The 23,125-nt window shown below is 42.8% G+C and overlaps 1 protein-coding gene across 1 annotated transcript in view; it reads right to left on the bottom strand.

The window, feature by feature from the left end:
• PKHD1 (PKHD1 ciliary IPT domain containing fibrocystin/polyductin) overlaps positions 1-23,125 on the bottom strand; it is a 244,172-nt gene that overhangs the window by 127,997 nt on the left and 93,050 nt on the right. Inside the window, exons 38-42 of the mRNA XM_048299521.1 lie at positions 12,676-12,883; positions 11,340-11,485; positions 9,374-9,568; positions 8,171-8,296; positions 5,446-5,579 (exon numbers count right to left, since the gene is read on the bottom strand). Of these exons, the coding sequence (XP_048155478.1) occupies positions 5,446-5,579; positions 8,171-8,296; positions 9,374-9,568; positions 11,340-11,485; positions 12,676-12,883 (809 nt within the window). The remainder of the gene's footprint in view (positions 1-5,445; positions 5,580-8,170; positions 8,297-9,373; positions 9,569-11,339; positions 11,486-12,675; positions 12,884-23,125) is intronic.

Below are 23,125 nucleotides of genomic sequence, written 5' to 3'. Positions count from 1 at the left end.
ATGTCAGGTTCTGGGGCAGGATCTCTAGTCTCTGGGGCTGGTGTCCGGGTAGATATCCAAGCCAATCTCAACTTATCCTTGAATGCTAAATAGAGTAGGCCTATCAGCAGCAGATGGTTAGTATTCAGAGGGAATTTAAACCCTTCGAAAATTGATGGGGTGGGCCCAAAGAACTGGTTGAGGGGTTGGGAGAAAACTTCCCCTGGTGTCATTTCCTCACAGAAGGTACCATTGTTAACATAACCCCAAAAACATGTGCTCAGTGTGTGATAGCTGTTTATCCATGTGCCCACATTCCGGAGGAAGTTAAAAAACCATGAATTCCTCACCTTCTCGACCCATAACGCAAGCTGGATAACAGCAATGGTAGCCTTAGTCAGAGGACCCATATTCAAGTAAGGAGCTGCAAAGGGGAAGAATATAGCCACGGCTACATGCCACCCAAACCAGGGTAAACTAGACCACATAGTGCTGCCTAACAAGGTTCCAATATCCAGCACACAAAATAAAGTTATCGAGGAACTGTTATTCCTTTTTCACCTCTATCTCTTAATGCCCTCAGGCCCCACGTTGGGCGCCAAGCTCTGTCTCGGTTTTGAAAGACAGGTGTCTGCTAAGGAAGGCAGAGGCCCCCCTTGAAGTGGCAGATATAACCCCTTTTCCCTCCAAGTTATTATATTTTGAAATCAAGGGCCTTTAGGCAAAGATGTGGGAAATAGGAATAACAGTTCTTTACTATATATATCTATATGTATATAACCAGTCAAACAAAACAACAACAACTATGGCAGTAACAGCAATCACAAACCCAGTGCCAGCCCTCTCGGCTGTCAGGCCCTTTCCCCTCGGGTGCAGTTCCGCTCGCAGCCGGCAGGGGCGCTGGCGGCTCCCGGTGAGCAGGGCAGGTGCGATGGTTCCCCCGCGGCTGCAGGGGGCGCTCCGGAGCGAGCTCGGGACACACGCGGCACCGGTGCCCTGGGATCCCGGGAAGGGATGGAACAAAGGCTTCACAAACCGCTGGGCAGCTGATCCCGGGCTCTCAGGAACAGCAGGCTGGAATGGCAGGGACGAACGCAAATCCCGGGTGGCAGACGAGATGTATCCAGATGGGAAAAACCACGGAGGCCCAGGCAGGCAGGGCGAGCAGGGCTACAGCGTAGCGAAAGCTCGAAGCAGCAGCGGGGCAGGACAGCCACAGCTCGGTCTCCAGCAGGGCAGGGAAAAGCGGCTTTTGGGGTCCCGGCGTTGCTTCCAGCAGGAAGAAAGAACGGCCAAAAAGAAAGCAGCAGCAGCTCCTTTCTCTGCAGCTTCTCTCTCCGGACGCTCAGAGCGAACTGTCCCTACACCCAGGTGTAGACAAAAGAGTAGCCAGGCCCGCCCCACTCCCCTTTTTGTCTTTCTTAAGTACAGCTATTTGTCCCCTAGCAACATGCATATGGGAGAAAATTCCTTTAACAGGAAAACCTAAGACTAAACTAAAACCCCAACACCCTCTCACCTGCCTTAGGTGTGTGAAAATTTGAAGTCCAGGCCAGTAAACTTAGGCTCTGTTTCTAGGCAAAAAAAATCAGACATAGGAATGTGCAGAAGGCAATGCTTTTGGTCTGTCCTTAGACAAAATTAATTGCTCTCTGGAGGTATGTGGCTCTCTAAGGGGGGTCTAAGATGACCTTTCTCGCAGCTCTAAGGAGGGCTTGTTCTCTAAGATTGGGTCTGACACCACCACTCCCATTCATAGGTCACCGGACAGTGTTAAAATACTAATGACTTTTTGGTCCCTGATGGTCCAAATCAAAGCTGAGCCTGGTGACCTCGAGGTGAAACCCTCCATATACCAATTACTTTCTTCTGACCCATCCAAGTGTGCTCCCTGCAGTCCTGATCTCTGACATCTGTCAAGGAATAAAGTACTGAGACCCAAAGCTCTGCTTTCTCAATCCCCTGGTAAAACTACTGCTTTTTCTGGAAGTGCAGCAACAGACCCTTTTTCTTTAACAAAACACTTCTGCAGTCCAGTCACATCATTTCCAGGATATTTTACTTGAGACTCTAATCATGCATTCTACAGATGATTCATAAGAAAAAAAACCCTATATATTTATCCAGCCAGCTCGTGGCTGGAGGGCAGGGGTTTTAGGCAAGCAGGGAATTTTGTGTGGAAATCAATTCTTTGTGGAAGTCAGTATATTACGAATGTCCATGCAACCAAAATTCCAGAGAGAAATTACCTCCCTGAGTATGTCAAATACCTGGAGGTATGCACTGAAAGTCAGTAAAATCAAGTGGCTGACGGTTTAAGTGTCTCTTAACTGTACAACTCTGCTGGTGTAAATATTTCATGAATTTCTTTTAGATAGCTGGGACTCAAACTGTTGACCTTAAAGACGACATTAAAGCTTTGGACAGTGTTCACAGCACCTCTCCCACAGTTTCAGAGCTGGGCAGGATGTAGGTAGCACCCACAATGTATCTGCTTCAGTGTGGGCCCACCTTGCAGGAAAGGGTTTGGGAAAGATCTCAGCAGGGATAAAACGGTGGGAAAACGGTGCCAAACAGATGCAGCCTCACCTCTTTGGTGCTGTAGAGAATGGCTGGATGTGGTGACACTGGGAAACAAATGCATTTACCAACAGTGTGGCAATCAGTCACTCCTCTGACACGGAGACACCGGCTGAGCTCCACCCTGTTCATTCATCTGAGCTGTTTCCCAGTCCTCAACACCAAGGCAAGAAAGGAAAGGGAGGTTCTTGCTGGATTTCTTAACCCCAGTCCATATGTTGCTATGCATGAGCACCGCATGCTGGCTCTGGGATTTCAGAGCATTCAATATTTATGGATTGGAACAACAAAAAGACCAAAACTCACTAGGCCCAAGAGAGCCAAGAGAAAAAGATAGAAACCTACTTTTTAAATTATTTTTCCTGCACACAAAAAGAAAACCAAGGACATAGGGTGGATGTTGCACTGAGGAAAAAGCCAATATCACAGAGGAGCATCTTCAGTTCTTTGTGCTGATAGCATCTAAAAGGCAAGAAACCAGCCTGCAAGTGAGCTTCTCTATGACTCTAAAAAGTGATAACCTGGGCTTACACACTGTTAAAAAAAAATTATACTAACCTTGTAATAATCAGTTTGCACTCATACTGTCCAAGTATAAAATTTCATCTAACAGCCTGATTCACCAGTGCACTTAAGAACTTAAGTCAAATGGAAGCCAGTGGGAATTGGGTCTCCAAAACTCTTTGTAGGCTCATGTTTGAGTGACTGCTCTGTCCCAATTTCCACACCATTTAGGAATGCACTGAATTTCAAGGAAATTTAAGCTCTTCAGCCACCGATGCAAATTTAGGCTCCCAAGTAAATTGAGTAGTTATGAAAATATTACTGCAGGTCTCACTGTGGAAAGGCTTAACCCATGTTGCACAGAAGATGTTACACAGTGTGGACCTAGAGCTCTTTGGCTGTCTCAGCTGCATCCATTGCCACAAAGATTGTAGCCACTGAGTTTAAAACCAATAACTGAATGACAGAAATCTGAAAATAAACAAAAAAGCCCACAAAACCAATAAACACAAAGACTGACAAACACCTAAAATTAAATTCTAAACTAGGAAAATTTCTATTGCATGTCCTGGCCTGGGAACCAGGCAGGTGGAAGATGAGTCTTTCCCATCACATTCCTGAAACTTCCCCAATAAACTAGGATTATAAATACCTAAAAAGGTTAAATCATTTGATCAGATAAAAGATGCTGAAACTCAGTAACATCACAATGCTGGTGCTGGACCAGCACCATGGAAATTTAGTGATTATTATTGCACTAAGAAAAAGTCCGCAGCTGTTTTGCTCGGGAGAAGTGTGACTTTTTCTCTTAATATCCCTGTGCTTTGCTGTCTTCCTGAGCACTGCTTGGTCCTGTTGTTCAGTAAGTGTAGTTAACACCAACCTTAAGCTGGGCAATTTCTTCGTGTTTTCCTTTTGCTGCTACAACACCTCAAATATTCCACTCCTGAAGATGGTGAGAGTTATCAGCAACCCTTTGAGGCCCATCTGCTACCCTGCCTGGAACAGCACATCTCTGGAGAGCAGAACGGACCCCCTGATATTGGGGTACACAGCCACAGCTGCAGCTTTGTATCTGTAGACTCATGTGAACGAAGAGGGATAAGTAAATGTGCTGAGAACCCAGCACAGCCAGTTTCCAGGAACCTGTGGAGGTAATTGCAGCAAACCTTTTCAAAAGCTGAGCCACTGGCGATGGAGTGAACAGCCCCAGGGTAAGTCAGTGCATGACAGTACAAAACTCTGTGTTTAGTGGAGCTGGAATTCTCATGCTCCTGCTAGTTTTTGTATTTTTAAACTATATTTGATGCCCTTAGAAATGATAAATATGCCCTTGAGGGAATTGCAGAAAAGTTCTCTCCTCCTTCCTCACTTCTACTCTCTTCATAATAACATAGGAAATGCGTTGGTCTCTTTTTCACCTTCAAATTTAGGTGCAAATCTTTCCTCATGGAGCAGAAGCCCTGGGGGTGATTAGGTCTTCACAAACAGTAATTGGTTTGGTTACTGGGGGTTAACAGTAGAACAGGTTAGGATTATTTTTTTAATGAAAATATGCATTTTTCACTACTGAAAGTGTGGTAAGAAAGGTCAGTTTCAATGTAATTCCTTAAAAAAGTTGGGAAGGAAAAATGGTTTGAAGTTGATGAAAATCATATTTTTTTCCAAGAAACACATAAAAGTGGCTCTTTATTCTGAAATGTAAGATCAAAAAAGAGTATGAACTAAGAGAAAGCATCAGAGAATTAGTGAATAAAAGTATTTTTTCTGAGCTCAGCTTTTTGATGAGAGGCTTTTAAGCTGTTAGCTCTTTAAAAACCTGGTGGTTTATTACTACTTAGAATAGAGAAGCTTCATTTCTTTTAAAATCAATGTCATTTTCATCGCACAGAGAACACATTCTCTCTCTCACCCTGGAATGCAAATTTTCAACTGTATGTTCAATGAGATTTTAAGTCCAGACAGGGGTGTAATTTATGTTGCTGAATTTTGGTGGTTTTGTAGTTAGTCCATTAAAATTGAGGGGTGTTTTAATAATGGCAGAAATTCTACAGGAGCTGAGATGAAACTTTTTCCGAGTTTTCTGAATCCGTAAGTATCATAAAATAAAACAACATTTTAAAGTATCTCAGGATGAATTATCTTACTGTAATATTCCATTCCACTCAAACACAGCAAAATTCTCAGTAATAAATTTACCCAGGAACATAATTTATTTTGTAATATGCACTTGTTTCAATATCCCATCACAAGCACAGGTTCTGACAGCTCAGCCAAGAAACAAATTTCGTGTATGTGCTCTCCCAGATAAATGAAGCTCTGTGTCTTTCTGATATCTTTGATTAGAAAGGAAATGTTATGTCTTACACCAGAACTTCTTACCCTGATGTGGCTGGCAGGAGCCCTGATGTAGATCCCTGCTGGTGACAGTGTCTCAATGTTGGATAAACCATCAGTTCCAGAAAGGCCAATCACTAGATTGTTACTGACTCTGTTCTCCTCTTCCAGTCCCTCACCTTTAAAAGAAAAAAAATAATAAGAAAAAAAAGAGATAAAAACATAAAAAATAAAGAGGAAGAAAAAGAAAAATAAACACAAATGTACGTATATATAGCTGGAAACCCTCTCTTATCATGATTTTCATTTCAAGGTACTCAAGTCCAGGCGTTATATTCACATATATTTCCCTGTACCAGGTATTATATGTGACTACACCAAAAGTCATATGTTCTGCACTGCAAGTTTTTGGTGAAAATAAATAAAATGTGTATTTTAAAGCAGATTTACAGTTGGGAAAAGAGATTCAGAATGGTTCAGAGCGGGAAAGTAGCTCACCTATGCGCACACAGGCATGCTCCTGGCAGTACTAGAATTCAAAGTATTCTTTATCTCCTGTCTCCACTGACTGCCCTGCTTACATGTAAGAAAATTTCTAAACAGGCTGAAAAACACCTGGTGCAACTCTACACAAAATGGGGGGTTGTCCCCCTAAGCAATGGAGTAGGAGAAGAGAAAGGGAAAAATCAATCAACCCATTGATCAGACAACTCAGACTCGTGGGGTGACCCAGATCTAGTTACAGTATAGAAGAAAGAAGAAGAAAACAAAAGAAATGCCTTTTAAACTACATCATAAAGAAATGGGCCGCCTAACGGCAAAGAATGGACAGTGCCATACAAGCCAAGTCCATATAAAGACACATTGAGAGCATAAGGGGAAATGGCCTCAAGTTGCACCAGGGGAGGTTTAGGTTGGATATTAGGAAAGATTTCTTCACCTAAAAGGCAGTCAGGCATTGGAAAAAACAGCCCAGGAAAGTGGTGGAGTCACCATTCCTGGAAGTGTTCAGACATGAGATGTGGCATTTGGGGACATGGTTTAGTGGTGGGCTTGGCAGGGCTAGTCTAATGGTTGAACTCAATGACCTTGAAGATCTCTTTGAACCTTCATGACTCTGTGATTCTATGACCAGCACCGCTGCTCTTTTGGAAGCAGAATTCAAAGTGGAATCTTGTGTGGAATCTATGCATAGGCCATTCTTGCTGGCCTACATCAGGAACAAATTACCTCCATTTAGTTTTTTGTACCCAACAGAAGTTTTTATCTTCAACTACATCTGCTCAAGTTCTATTCATAATACAGATCACTTCCAAAATCATTCCTACCCCAAATATAAGCCACTTCACAAGAAAATCTGTGCTCTTTGGTTTTGGGAATAGCAATAAATACTTTTAGCTTTCCTTCAGTCTTTTGAGCCTTTCTCAATTTTTGGAACAAGATCCATTTAGGAAAATATTTCCTTTCCAGGCTCCATGTGTTACAAACAGTGCAACTACCAGAGCATGAACAGGATCCTAAAAAGTCCTTTTGACAGCCATACAGGTTTTTGAGGTTTTTCCTTCCAATCTTAGACCTGGTGTGTCAATAATTTTAAGTCCAGAGTGACTTTTTGTGGCAATCTTGCAAACCCTCTGAAAATGAAGATTTTAGGTGAAATCACTGATCCAGTCCAATTCTGGAGCTGCAAAGAGCCAGCTATAATAAATATTCCTTCACAGGCAACAAAGCTATATATAAATTAATCCATTAGACCCTCTGGAGCTGCTGACAGTGAAGCCATCAAAAGCATCTTGAGGTGTATTCAGGCTGAAACTTCAGCTCAGCTCAGAGTCCTTTAACTCAGACACAGATTCCAACATGAGTGAGCCAAGGGATGCCAGCAGTTTGGAGGTCCTGCTCTGCTTCCCCATGGCTGCAAGGGTTCTGTACATCACCCTGGGCAAGTCTTTGCATCTCTCTGAGCCAGCTCTCTTCATCTGCAAGATGTGCATAACTACGCTGGGTTTATAATCTCTCCCGTTTAAATCATGATGTATCACTCCTCATTATGTTTATATAGAGCAACCAGCACAGGGATTTGCTGTGTGTGAGGGACTGCAGGATCAGAAATGAAAGCTTTCTTTTTTTCCCCTCTGTTTATCTCATAATTGGTCATTTTTATCCCATCTCTTATTGAAAACAAAAATCGAGCTCTATCTTTAGGTATTCAGGCAACATGAGATCCCAGCAGAAGATGCTGCAAGTCAGTCTCCTGATGGTTAGTTAGGAGAAATATTTTGTTAACATTTTTGTTGCTCCGAGCTCCAATTTATTTAAGTGCTAAATCCTCTGGTTAACTTTTAACATATCCTTTAATTCCATTATCTTCGACATCAAATGACTGAAGTTAAAGGTAATAGGCTCTTAAATGCTTCACTGAGCTGGGGTCTTAAATATTGCATAATGGCACTTTTCCAAAGACAGATGAATCAATCCCCTAAAAAAAATCTACTTTTTGTCCACTGAAAAACAAGGGATCTCTATCAAGTGAAGACTAACCTGAAGAAAGAAAACTGGTCAAATGGAAGTAGCTGCTAGGAGTTGTGTGTGGAATTATGGGAGCTTTATTCCAAATTCACTGGCACCAAAAATTGAAGAAGATGTGATTAAAGTTCTCAGAGTGCAGTTAAGGATCTGCCATTCTTTCCTCCAAAGGCATTTCCATGCAAATGGGAACCAGCATAAGTTGCTGTTGTATTTAGTGTAGATGTTTGCCTGCTTCACTTACCCAGGAGAAGCCCATGGCCTGAAATGTTGTAGAAAACATTGTTGTCCACACTGAGGTTGGAGATCCTGGTCAGATGAAGGCCTTGGCCAAAGGAGTCCAAAACACAACATCCACGGATGTAAGAGTCTGGAAAGAAATGGATGCTGTGAGCAAAAATCGCTCTGCAGATTGAGGGAAGGTATTTTATACCCCTCCTCTAGACAGGCATGGTGACCTTCCCATCATCCAGACCCTGGCTAGTGCTGCCTTCTGCCACCAGGAAGCCTTGACCCTCACTCAGTGATGAAGATGGCACAGGAAATAGTTGTCCCTGTCCATGACAGATTTGGAATCAGATGGTTTTTCAGGTTTCTTCCAAACCAAACTGGGCCATTCTATGATTCTGTGAGAGGTGCAAGTGTAGCTTAGCAGGGGGGAAAATCCATCCAACACCTTTAAAACATTCTTTGAGCCCACCTAACTTGCTCCTACTGATGCCTTTTCCTGGTCTTAAAATCAAGAGTCAAACACAGTTAGAAGGGAAAAAGGGATTTTACCTTGGTATTTATTTTAAAGATCCTTAGGTGCACTACGTTCAGGTCAAATGCACCTTAATGCACACCATAATGCCCACCCCCAAAAGATCTGGTATAGCATTATAGGTCTTATTAGCATATCTATCAAAAATTCCCCAATGAGAGGCTCAAGTGAGCCCCCCTCCCCAAGGAGCCTTCCCCTGGATGGTTCTATCTCAGTTTACAAAATGTGTTCTGGAGAGGACCTTGGGGTCTGGGCACACTGATGCCTAACTACAAAGCCTCTAAGATGTTGAGTGTCCTAGCTTGACAAACAAGTCCAAGAATGTAGGCAAAAAGCACTAAGAGTACAGAAGTTGTACAGAAGTATAAAAGGGGTATAAAAGAAAAGGCAAAAAATTATCATGGCATCACTACCACCACCGGTCTTCAGAGCCTTCACTGCCACTTCCACAGAGATGAATTTGGCACTTAACAGTGACAAAGTCTAAAGAACTTAATATGTTCCTTAACCTCTGGGCAATTAAATTAAATGTTGGCTCTTGCAACCAGCCAGCTCTGAGTCACTTTATTTTTACACATTTAACAATCTAACTTGTCAACTGACCCAAGAGTCAAGCAGGTTTTGAGGGCGTTTGCCCCAGCTTTGGGCAGGAGATGGTGGATACCTCCGGTGCAGCCAACTCACCTGCCATCCAGGTGTTGCCAGTAACCGTCAGAGCACTGCAGTGATGCCGGAACGCTTGGCCCACGTGGCGAAATTGGACCCCCTCCAGCTGGAGCTGACACGCTTCTCCCTGGAAGGCCTCCACAACCACAATGGCTCCCAGGTCCCGGGAGCCGAGCTGCCTCTCACTTCTCTTGTACAGACGCCTGGAGTGACCTAGGACACAATCCAGTGGGAGCTGTGAGTGGCATTTATCCATGGGGACCATGGGATGTGCAGAGGGAAATCCTCCGCACTGACCCAGTGAGACTCCACTTCCAGCAGGGATCTGAAACATGGGCCCAAAGATAGCACAGGTAAACATTTTTGATGCTCCCTTGAAATACTGTCATGGTTCTTTCTCTAAAAGTCTGGACATTTTGGAGGGAAATATATCAAAACAAGCAGGAAGCTGTAGTTTTATGTCTTAGACCATTCCTTGGAGTTAATTTTAGATAGTTGTATGCATGAGGAAGAGAGATTCAACATTGATTTACCTTAGGTGAGGTTCTTGAAGCATGGATGTATAGAACTAAACTGAAATGAGGCATTTTGGGTTTTTTATAAACTCTGCTCTCCTCACTTTCCCTGAAGATGGATGGGGAACTGTTGCTACCCACAGTTTCAAGACAAGAATAGAGATTAGGGAGAAATTCTTCCTTGTGAGGGTGGTGACGACCTGGCACAGGCCACCCAGAGAAGCTGTGGCTGCCCCATCCCTGTGTCCAAGGCCAGGTTGGATAGGGCTTGGAGCAAGCTGGGATAGTGGAAGGTGTCCCTGCCCATGGCAGGGGGTGGAACGAGATGAGATTTAGGGTCCCTTCCAGCCCAACAATTCTTGGATTCCATGATATGACAAGAAAAGTAAATCATAGGGCTGGGTAAAATTCCTGAAAGACGCCCTTCCAATGGGGCTGTGATATTTCGGTATGAGGAGATTCAGGCTCCGAATGTGTTACTTAGACTTATTCAGTGGAGGAGCAGAGGGGATCTCAAATTCCAGCACTGCCTGCTGATGCCCAGTAATGCTCATTTTTCTTTTAAAGAAGGTCAATTAACCACAAAAACACTGCTCACTCCTCTTCTGGTGACTCCTCTTCGAAATCCTCCTATCCTTTAACTCAAATAAAAACCTCAAACTGTTAGCACATTTCAGAGCCTATATTTATGAGTTCCACACAAAATGGACCATAAATCCATGAGTAATATAAGCAGTTGGCTGCTGGATGTCAAATGAAGTCTTGTGTCACAGTCTGAAAGCCCAAGGCATTTTTTTTTAAAGGAAACCTTACACCTGGGTTGACAGATAACCTAACTCTCCTCACATTATAATCACTGCGTCTGATTCTGCTTCCTGAATAGATGGTGTAAATCAGGAATCCACCTGTCAAACTCCATGGCATTTCATACAGCTAAAACTAAAGGAGAGCTGAGATATTTAACATTTTTTCACCAGTGATACTTTATGCATCACCTGTTATTTTTTCCTTGGGATCCCTAAACACTAAACAACATCTCAGTATTTTACGCTAAAGCGTACAAACAGTATTGGGCTGTTTTGTTTTTCCTTCTTCTTAAAGTGACTAAATAGTAAACACAATTAAAAATTTAATATATTATGTACACTGAAACATGTTTTCAGAAGATACTTTCTCTTCTACACCCTTAGGCTCAGGCAAAACGAAAGGGTCTTTCCCAAGATGGCTTGAAACAACAATGTGAAAATAATACATCCGAGATATTACAATGAAGCGCAGTTCAACTCCCAAGACTTCACACTTCAATGTCAAATAATGTTTGGAGAGACAAAATCTCCTTCCTGGCATTGGAATGTCTCAAAGTTATCCTAGGAAGAAAGAGTTCTTATACACAGTGATGCTGCCACAATGGGACTTTAATGGAGCAGTTTTCCTCCTCAGTACATTTCTGTGAGAAAAGACCTCCTCACCTGCATTTACACACTGACTGAGGTGGGACATCCTCTCCAGTGTGACATTTCCTTGAACAACAACCCTTCTGCTGATCAGTGCTACCACAGGACTCAAAGGCAGACCTTGGCCATTGTCCCATCCCTCTCCAACGTTGTGGGGATACCTAACAAAAGACAAGAAATAAAGACTCAAAAGCATCTGCACCTGCCAGATGGAGAGAATTAGGTTTATGATTTCTTGTTATTTTTGCTTATGACCATAAACTCCCAAATTCAGAGCAGGTTTCAGTCCTTTTCTCACTAGGGACAGTGGCACATCCAGAGCTAGATAGGCTTCTCCTTGTCTGATGTTTGCTTTCATTTTTTGTCTTACAAGCACTCAAACCTTTCTTAGATTATGTATATAATATAATATATTGTATTATTAGGAAAAGGCTTTTCATCCAGAGGGTGGTGTGGCACTGGAACAGGTCCCCCAGGGAAGTGGTTACAGCCCCAAGGCTGCCAGAGCTCAAAATGCATTTGGACAACACTTTTAGGCACATGGTGAAGATTTTGGGATTGCCCTGTGCAGGGCCAAGAACGGGATTCGATAATTCTTGTGAGTCCCTTCCAATTTAGGATGCTCTATGATGATATGATATTTACAACAAGATATTTCAGCCTTTGAATTCTCTTCCCAAAACATGTTTGGGTGAAAACCATCAGGACTTTTTTCCTCAAGCCCAAATCATTCCTGAAAATAATACCGTTAATCTTCCTGGGCATTGGAGTTGGGTTGCCTCCAGATAAATAATGTGTTTCAACACTGGAGCTGATAAGAAATAGAGTTTTCAGTTTGTCCAAGATCTCCATGCACAGGAGATGAAGAGAGAATAAGGCAGTGAAATTAACACTCACTGGAAGTATGGAAGCAGACGTCCATAGTGGAAAAATTCACTTTGAGTGTCTTACTTAGGAAAATCAGTCAAGAAGAGAGGATATTTTTTTACACAAGTCAGACATTTCTTGTGAAAAAAAATGCACTTTCTCAAGAAATTAACTATGTAGGAAATTTCTTTGCCATTCTTATACTGATGCCACTGCACTTTACTGGCCATCAGTGTTTTCCGCTTCAAAGGTTTTCAGAGTTCAAGGGCATGATACAGAATTTAAACATAGAATTTAAACATCCAGGATTGAATGTCCACTACCTTTAGGGGGAGTGAGGGACTGAAATATCACTGGCCACCTTTGTTAAAGGGATTTACATAGTTATTATGTCCCACAGGGAATGGCAAATCCTGACTTTGATCAAATTTTCTCCTTGTTTAGCTCTCTGCTATAAAAATCCCCGTGACTCTTGAAAGGATACCTGAGCGGTGTTCTAAGGTGCAGCTCCGTGTTGTTCACGGACTGGATAACAGCCAGTTCTTCCCACTGCTGTGCATCTCCAAGGCCTGAACTTCCCACAAGGATTTCATCACCAGGCTGCCAATCAACAGGTTCCTGGAGCACTAATTGTGTGTCACTAGCATTAGCTGATGATTTCAGGTGTGTGAAAACTACTTTGGGCATCCAGCCTGAAAAGAACAAGGGAAAAAAAGTTAAAAAGCATGTCAGTAAACTTAAAAAACAAACAAACAAACAAACAAACAGGAGCAGAATGCTCCTGGTTCAAGGCCAGGTTGGATGGGGCTTGGAGCAGCCTCGTCTAATGGAAGGTGTCTCTTCCCATGGCAGGGGGGTGGTATGATGTGGTCTTTAAGGTTCATTCCAACCAAAACCATTCAACAATTCAATGATTCTATGACAGCTGTGTATAACGAGCCCCAGCAATGAAAAACCTTGCCCTATAACTCTCCTTTCTTCACTTAATGAAGTTTGCTTTAACTTCTGACATTTCTTTTTTCCCTAGCAGGCGTCGGAACAGATTGGTCCAGTGAGGCCCAGCACACTGAGCACCATCAGGGGAGAGTGTGTGCCTCACACACCCACCTTTAGAATACTTTTCCTTCCCTCCCTTGCAGTAGATCAACATTTACCTTTAGCCCACAGCAAGTTCCTGTCCTCCCTGGTTGTACTGCAGGAAAGTAATAACAGCAGAAATCACTGAGTGTAGAGGTTGCATCCAATAAATCATTTTCAAATTATTTTAAGCAAGCTTCTCTGTCCATATGCTGTTTCACTTTCTTGTTCCTAATACCCCAGCATCCTCCTTACCTATATACACCATTGTCCCAACTATTTCCTTAATGAAGATGGAAATAAGAAGTAGCACCTCCAAGACAATAAATTCACAACAGAATCAGAGAAGGAAAACTCAAATGTTTATACTTTTACCTTGGAAAAAAGAGCATACATATATATTGAGGTATATGTGAGTACCAGCTGTGTGTCAATGATGGGCATCTAAACCTGAGATACTTCTGGGTTGTTACATTTTCTTAAACTTCAAATTTCTCTACTTCCAGCTAAGAGAATCTCTCAGACATCCTTCACTTAAGGTGTTTCAGTTCATATTACAACCTGTTTTAGAATGCGTCAAACAGATCTCCTGCTCTTCAGCTCAGCCCTGTGAGGCACATCTGGCAGGTCTGGGCTCCTCAGGACAAGAGAGACATGGAGCTCCTGGAGCACATCCAGCACAGGGTGACAAAGTTGATGAAGGGCCTGGAGCATCTCCCTGCCCAGGGAAGGCTGAGGGAGCTGGGGCTGCTCAGCCTCAGAGGAGATGCTGAGAGGGACCCTCAGCCCTGGGTGTCCCTGTCTGCAGGGAGGGCTCAGAGCAGGGCCCAGGCTCTGCTCCGGGGCCCAGCAATGGCACCAGAGGAACGGGCAGGAACTGATCCCAGGAAGTTCCACTGGACATGAGGAAGAACTTTCCTGGGCAGCGACCGAGCACTGAACAGATTGTCCAGAGAGGGTGGGGAGTCTCCCTCATGGGGGATATTCCAGACCTGTCTGGACACAGCCCTGTGCCCTGTGCTCTGGTATGACCCTGCTGGAGCAGGGAGTTGGACCAGGTGAACCCACTGTGGTCCTTTCCAATCTGACCCATCCTGGGATTTTGTGAAACCAAAGCAGAAGCTGAAATGCAGTAGGACACATAGGACACCGTCAGTGCCAAAGGAACCAGACTGGAATGACTCTGCAGTAGCTCCCAAAACACATTGACCCTTCAGCATCTACATCATTCACCCTACAGTTCTGCTTCTATAGGGCCACACTCTTTTCTAATGCAGACATAGCCAAAATCCACCTTCCACCACTCACGGGCACAGACATCAAAGACCACATCCTCAACACAGCTCAAAAAACCCCTCTTGATATCAGCCCACGTGCATTCTTTTACCAGCAGCACTCTCTTCACCTTTATTCCTTTACCTTTTTCCACTGAGTGATTCTCGTCAATTTTTAGGACTGGCATAAAAGCCAATGACTGGCAGCAGCCATCTGCATGTGGAGCACTGCACAATTTCTCTCCAGCTCTGGACATTTTGTTTATGGTGTTGATTTGTGTGCTTGTGTTAATGTGTGTTCTCGTGCATCTGTGTCCAGACACACAGCTGACCCCTGTGGAGTGCATCTGTCACATGGACACTACAGCAGCACTGCTGGGCAACAACTCTTGTCACTGAGAAGTGGGAAACACCATTCTGCATTCAAAACATGTTCCAATGGAAAAGGCTTTTTTCAGGCTTTTTTCTACTTTTGAGCTCTGACTCAAAAATTTTTAAGGAAAATGTTCTCAGTTTGGGGGTTTTTTTCTTCTAAGAGAGCATTCAAGGCATCCAAACATTTCCCCATTTCCTTTATTTCCTTTTTCCTGTTTTCTCTTCTTACGGTGCTCATCTCCCTGTCCCCCATTCAACAGTTTGTTTTACCTTTTTTCTCATGTTTTAGGTGGGGTTTTTCCTGATGATTTAGGGGGGTTGGGATATTTCTCTGCACATTCAAAATCTACTCCCAGTTTCCAATAATTCAGTATATTTTTGTTAGGGAAAAACAAAAAAAAAAAAAAAAACAAAAAAAAAAACAACAAAAAAAAAAACCCACCCAAAAAAAGAAGTTTAGTAGATTCCACTTTCATAGAATCATAAAATCATGAGGGTTAAAAAAGACCTCTAGGACCATCAAGTCCAACCATTAACTCAGCACTTCCAGATCTACCACCAAACCATGTCCTTAAGCACCACACTTACCCATTTCCTTGTTTCCCATTTATATTCCCACATACAACACCTCCAGGCCAGAATCTCCTTTACTTCCAGCAGCACGAGTGACACACAAGATATGGTCAATGATACCTTTCTGGTAATAATAAGAGACCAATAAGAGACCATAACTGAGGCTTCTTTGCCCTAACTATAATATATTCCCCTTGAAAACAAACTCTATTTTGGATAAAATGTGCAAAGTTCATAAAATAACCTTCAGTGCCTGGGTTTGGGCTGTGCAACGGGTAAATAAATTACCTGTTTGAGAGGAAAAGGTTTAAAAGACCAACAGCTGTGGTGTGTTTAAATTATTTCTTCCCTCAAAATGTACAGTGAGCAGAAATATTCCAAAGTGCTGAAAAATAGATGAATCTGTATAACTCCTTAATTATTGAACTCATTTTTAATAATTAACTAAGCATGATTTGGAAAAAAAAAAGCACATCTTGAGATCTAAAGCAGGAGTGACTTCATGTTAAAGGACAGAGCCTTTAGACTCAAAAAGCTGTTGCAGGAAAAGCGAGAATTGAACACTCTACTAAATGACTTAACAGAACACCCTTAAACATGGAGCAGAGCAGAATGGTGCAGCCTAGAAGTGCAAGGGACTTGAAAATTAATTCCAAAGGAATTAATCACAAATTTTAAGATTGGGAACATCTTGGCACCAGGACCCTGGTTATGCTTCCTGTTGGAAGCATGATGTAAAGTTGCAGTCTTGTATGGACCTGGTAAAATCATTAAGAATGAGACAATTCTGATGTTTACAATGCCACTCTTGAGGAAAAACAGAATAAATTAAATTTCTTATGGCCTCTAACAAAAAGTATTTCATAAATCTATGTCAGATGATATGTCACTTATCTATCTGGTTTCACCCAGTCCTAAGTAGTGATAGGATACCAATAGCTGCTGATAGAACAAGGAGAAATGGCTTTCAACTATGAGAAGATAGATTGGATATTAGCAAGAAATTCTCCCCTGTGAGGGTTCGGAGGCCCTGGCACCAGGCACCCAGAGAAGCTGTGGTTGCTCCATCCCTGGATGTGTCCAAGGCCAGGTTGGACAGGGCTTGGAGCAACGTGGGATAGTGGAAGGTGTCCCTGCCCATGGCAGAGGGTTGGAATGAAATGAGATTTAAGGTCCCTTCTAACTCAAACCATTCCATGATTCTGAGTAGTTCAACAGGAGATGTGAATTTGACATTTACAGAAAGATGTCAGTCACATCAAAACTGAGCAAACTCAGCAAGGTGTGTCAGGGCAGACCCACCTCTAGGGTCACAGGAAAATCTGTCCACAGAATGCAAAATGTGAATTGTACTGAGTGCTCTAGGTTTAGAAAAATTAGGCCATTATTTACAATCCCTTGATTACAAAATACATGAGGGTCATTTCCTCTCCCAGGTGTACACTGGGTGACCCAAGGGGCACTGAAAATTTAAACTGGGTGTTTGATATTCTTTTCTGGTCACCCAGATTTGAAAGCTGAAGCTGCAACAGTTGGAAACGCTGAAATAGAGGGGTTTGAAAGGAGTTACTACAGAGTAAGTGAAGAAGGAGCAGTCAATAACTAACTCATGTAAGCACAAGTTAACTATTGGGAGACAGCAAATGTTAGTTCAGACAGCAGATGTTAATCACAAAACCTAAGAAGCCGAATTCACCCTAATCTTGTCAAGACAGAGGGGACAAGGATCATCTCAGAAACTGCTGAATCATTCCTCAAAGGACTACGCATGCCCAGGGAGAAAGGTGAAAAGTTCACTGAGAGGATGACTACTGGCCTTCATCAGAAAAGACCCCCAAGGAAGAGGAGAGGCCTTCCTCAGCGCAACCACCAGGAGACACAGCGCATGCGTGCCCCATATGCTAATGACTTCCGATAAATAATTTGTATAACCACACCTGTCCCAAGGAATGTGATGAACATTCATAATTTAACCCTTAATACTGTGTTGTAGAGAGCACCAGGTGTGTGTTTGGAGGAGCGATCCCCACACACCCGGCGCGCTGAATAAAGCAAACACCCACTTCTCTGACTCTGTCTCTGAAGTGTCTCCTGGCCCGGTTGTAGCATGATTCATAAGGAGAGGCTGCTGCAAACTAATTAGGAGACAAGTCCTGTAATCAACGGGGAAAATGGGCTCCTGGGGAGCCTACACAATCTGAATCACCTGGAGGAGTTTCTCTGTCCCACTGCAGGCACAGGAGAGTTGTCTCCTCATTCAGACCAGGGGATTTCCCCAAAGTGACTCAGAAAAGCACCTGAGTGGCCAAGGAGACTTGGAAACTCCAGCTGCCCTCACTTGTGGCTGCCCCTAAAAAGGTAGAAGTTGCCTTGGACCTGAAGGAATGCACTGACCTGTGCTCCCTTGATCACTGATTCCCTCCCTAAGCACAAGTCCAGCTTCTCTGCCAACCTTCAGCACTCCAAGGCAGAAAGGGAGAGAGGGAGAGGCCAAAAAGCAGTGCTATTGATCTCAGCTGAGAAAGGCCACTCCACATCCCACTCCTCATCACAGTGGGAAATTTTGCTTCAGATAAAACATCTTAAAGCCTCTATTTGTCAGACCAGTTATGAAGCACTGAAGTGCTTCATAATCTTTTACCCCTTCTCTGCACATTTTTAAAAAATATCACTTCTTGTTCACTGCCTTAAAATGTGTTCCAGCTTCCACTAGAAGAGAAACTTGGATTGACACTGACCACAAAAGGAGGAGCATCATTTGTAATTTATTATTTGCATTAACATAAGGCCCACCATGCTGAAGGGTGTGGAATTTGATGATCTTTATGGTCCCTTCTGATTCAAACCATTCCATGTTTCTGGGTTAGGCACTCCACACATGGAGATAGATAGCTAAGGCCAGACCTAATGGGAATCTCTCCTCTGGATGCAGACAAGTCCCACCACAGCCCTCTGTGGAGCCCATGGTTGGGTTCTTTATTCCATGGAAACATGGCTGAGGCCTCCACAAGATAAAATTATTAATCTCATTGTACACAAGGGAAGGTGTGGAGGAGATGAAAAATGGTTAAGTGGCTTGTTTGGGGTAACACAAGAATCTGGGATAAAACTGGGAAGGGAGTTTCCACTGAGCCAGCCCAGTTTCTCAAAAATGAAGCCTCGTATTCCAGCTAGAAACAGTCCAAGAGGTTTGAAAGTCAACACTTAGACTCTTGTCAGCATTTTCAGTTCTTTGTCACTCCTCAGGTGTCAGCCCCAGAGGCAGGATTCCTGCAGCTACAGGAATGCCTTGTACCATCTCACTGAAAAGGGAAACTGAATCAGTTTAAACAGATAAAAGCAGATAATTTGTCCCAGTTCAAGAGGCAGATCAAAACCAAACGAGGAGATCACAGCTCTCTCTCTGAGTCACCTCCAGCTCTCTGCCAGGACACCATGAGGTGTTGATATCTCAGTTAGCTTTTAATACCAATCCCCCACCCTCCAGGGAATAACTTTCCAGACAACAACTCTTCTTTTAACTGAGACTGAGCCATTAAATTCCAGCCTGTCCTCAGTCTTCAACTCTCACAACCTGCACACTTCTGTTCCTGTTGAAAGGAACTTCTGCCTTTCATGTATTTCTATTTGGGTACATGAATTCCACCTTAAATCTGTGGGGTCTAAGAGTTTGCATGACAAGATGACAAGTTGCTTTCATGGAAAACAGATGTCCCTGACCTGAAAACAAGACTTTTTGGAGTAATATTATTACCTAACTTGAGACACCTTAAGAACATCCTAACCAAGCCTGACAGCAACCAGTGTGAGCCACATCCAGTCAGGCAGAGCTGGAGAATAGGTTTTACACATGGGAGTGTTGGTACAAACTGGAATCTTGTAATGGGTTTCAAGAGGACTGGTTCCAGTCCCTAAGCCTGCCATAGGTCTGTTGGTCTTTCTCCCAAAAGTTGTTTAAATGTTTTTTAAAAACTTCCTTTTTTTCATGGGGCAGCAGGCTTTGAACCTTTCTCCTCTGACACCCAGGACCCTGCTGCATCTCATTTTTACTCCTATTTACCACAGATTAATTAACCCAGTTATGAACACACAGTTGTTTGTGGTGTTGACAAACTATAAAGCTCTTTTACACCTTCTGACTGTTTATTGGTGCTTTAAAGTTGAGGTAATGAGACCCCTTTATGCCACAAAAGGAATTTATGAGAACTGCAGGGCTCAGACACAAAATCTACTTACTGGGAATGTACAAATTACACTGCAGATAATCTGTCAATCAGTTGTAGCTATACTGTAAATCTTTAGTGTAAATGGGAATAGGAGCTTTCAATTCCCAGGAACAAAGTGAAAAGAAAAAAGCTGTTTTTCTACCCTCACCAGAAAAAAAAAAAAAAGAACTCTGCAAGAGAAGTTAATAATATAATTCAATGGATTATAATTTTTTTTTTTTTTTTTTTTAGATTATTAAAAACTCCCAACTATGGCAGGGAGTTGAAACTAGAAGACCTTTAAAGTCTCTTCCAGCCCAAACCATTCTGTGACTCTATGATTGTCTCTGGTAGCAAAATACAGCACACTTTCCTTCAGAATTTCAGGTGCCAGACTATTTTAGGAATATAGTTTCCTCTCCATTGTCATAATCCCTTATTATTCCCTTTTCCAAACCCAAATTGCACTTCCTAATCAAACTTAGCTTGGCCATTCCTAAAATTTTCAAATGTCAAAGCAATAACTGGCAATACAGCCATTAGAAACTGGTGCTTCAGGAAAGAGAGGAGTTTTTTTAATATATATTTAGATCCAAGACAAGGACTTTTTGCTGCTGTTGCTTCAGTTAATAAAACAAACCATAAAAATAATAATGGATAAAATTCCTTAAATTAAAAGGAATAGAAATTTTTTTCCAGAAAGCCTCCTTAGTCAGGATAGTACACAGATGTGTTACTACAGCTCTCTATGGCCAAATGGATCTCCAAATGACAGACCCTTAATTAAGGACTAGGAAAAAATATTTTATGAACCCAGATTTTATAATTTTTCTTTAAAAAAAAGTCATAGCTGCTTCAGCTCTTGCAGTGGCTGATCCAGTCACTGGCCATAAAGAGTAGGGAATCATAAAAGAAGAATGAAAGCTGCTTTCCTATATTTTCAAATGTGTTAAAAAACATTTGCTTGAACTGTGAGCTGTCAACCCTCTGGATTTCAACATTTCCAGCTGGTTTTGCTCTCTGTTAATTCCAGTCCTAGGTATATTCCCTAAGCATTTGCATGTTTTTAGCTTGTTTTGCAATGAGAGGAGTTTGCTAGGGTTTTTTTTTTACCTGCTACACATCTTAGAAAGACAGGGATGTCTCTGCCTGAAACTGGGAGCTGCCTTTCCACCCCCGTGCAGTCCTGCAGGACTCACTGCTGTGTGTGGGCAGCCCCTGGGGAGATGCAGACAGCTTTCCTGCTACTTCCTGCTACAGCCACTGCACAGAGCTTTTCATTCCCGCCCCGAGGTAAAATAGAAGGTCCTTTCTGATTTATAACTGCTCGTTAACCCTTAGGACACCCAAGAGTTTATCAGCTCTTTGACAAGAAGCTGCAGCAGGAGCACACTGGGTATTTTAGATGTACTCAAATCCGAGCTTAGAATCAGGGTCAGAGAATGGTTTGGATTGGAAGGGACTTTTAAAGGTCATCTAGTCCAGATCTCCTCCTCCTGTTGAAGGTGCAGGAACACCAACTGGACCAGGTGGCTCAGAGCCCAGTCCAACCTGATCTTGAATCTTCTCCCAGTGAGCAAATATTAAAAATCTGACATCATCCAGACAAGAGGACAAACAGAATAACTTTTATTTTCTCCACTGGGAAATATCCTTGAAAGTGACCTAGTCCTGCTGAATGTTTCCTATTCATGACACTGCAGTTGTCACTTAAAGCATTTCCACCTGAATATCGTTCAACAGCACCCTGGAGAAAGCAAGGATTGTCATGTCCTTTTCCTGGAAGTGTCCAAGGCCAGGTTGGACAGGGCTTGGAGCAGCCTGGGATAGTGGAAGATGTCCCTGTCATGGCAGGGGGTGGAATGAGATGAGTTTAAGGACCCTTCCAACACAAACCATTCCATGATTCTATGATTTTGCTGAGGATGGAAGGGCTTTGTGATTAAACAGATCTACAGGAACTCTCATTGTTGCCCTTTTCCCACAACGTAAATTGCAAACAAAGTACAGTCCCTGCATGCTGTCCCATAAATGCACAAATTTCCAAACATTCCCTTTAATCAGAGATCTCCCAGTCACTTTGTTAAGTCACATCAGTCCTGAAAGCAAGGGAAAAGATATTCCTGCAATGCCATTGCATAAACCAAAATCCATGCTCCACACCTTTAATGTCCTCACAACCAAAGATGCCACAGAGGAAAAGGTCTTTAGACAGGCCCCAGGAGAAAGAGCTCCAGCTGTGGCAGGAAAGGACAGTGGATCCTGCAGGGAGCTGCAGACAGCTGGTAACACTTTGTGTTATTGCCAGTTCATCTCCCGCGCTGCTGCGGAATGAGACAGGGAATATCTCCCTGCAGGAGTGGGAATGTGGGGCAGCACAACCATTGCCAGGCTAAGATCAGCTTCCTGCATCCCCAAAATGGGGTGGGGAAGAGATTTTGGCACCAGGAAATGTGAGGGTGAGCCCAAAGGGAGGGTCCCTGCCTTGTTCAGCCTGCAGCTCTGTGGAAAGCCAGGGCTGGGTCCAGGCCTCTCAGTTTGCCAAACTTCAGAGAATCACAGAATCAGTCAGGTTGGAAAAGACCTCCAGGGTTGAGTCCAACCTGTGACTGATCCCTGCCTTGCCAGCTGAACAGGAGCACTTAGTTCCACATCCAGTTGTTTCTTGAACACCTCCACCACCTGCCTGGAAAGCCCAAACTTTGCAGCCTTTCTCCTACCTAGGGTGGAAATTAACCCTGAATTTGCAGCTGGGTGTTCTCTTCCTCCAGCCAATAACCTGTTTCTTGTTGGGACAAGAATTGCTAGGGATATTTTGATGTATATTTGAAAGTTTGAAGGAGGAAATTATTTAAAATATAATATGCACCCACATTTGTAGCAAGCCACAGACCTACACCCTGTCAAGAATCACAAGGTAATATATTAGCTATGGCCTATGTACATATTCTATTCTATTCTATCCTATCCTATCCTATCCTATTCTATTCTATTCCATTACAGAGTATATAGTATATATTGTGTTATATTGTATTACTATCTTTACTACCTATATTATATTTATCTTTATTATATAATATATATATTAGTGCCCATCTCTCTGTCCCCTTTGCATCACATTTTCCTCATTAAGATCAGCACCAACACACAAATCAACTGATTTAAGCTTAAATCAAAGATAATAGATGCATCTCTATTAGAAAGAAGGGCAAACTGTGAAAGACACAGCAGCTTGCCCTGAACCCAACTCTTTTTTTTTTCCCCCATCTGCTAGGTCTTTAAAATCTAATGGTCATCTTATATTTGTGAATAAGAAAGTGAAGGCACAAGTCATTGTACATTAGTTACTCCATGGGAAGTGCCTAAGTGCAGTTTCTTACCCCCGGTGAACACGAGGGGATTCAAGGCAGCTCAGCCTTCTGTTCCAGAG

Source organism: Corvus hawaiiensis, chromosome 3 (assembly GCF_020740725.1).
Source record: "Corvus hawaiiensis isolate bCorHaw1 chromosome 3, bCorHaw1.pri.cur, whole genome shotgun sequence".
NCBI classification, from domain to species: Eukaryota; Metazoa; Chordata; class Aves; order Passeriformes; family Corvidae; genus Corvus; species Corvus hawaiiensis.
Note: the sequence above shows the minus strand (reverse complement) of the source record. Positions and strands in the feature narration are given on the sequence as shown.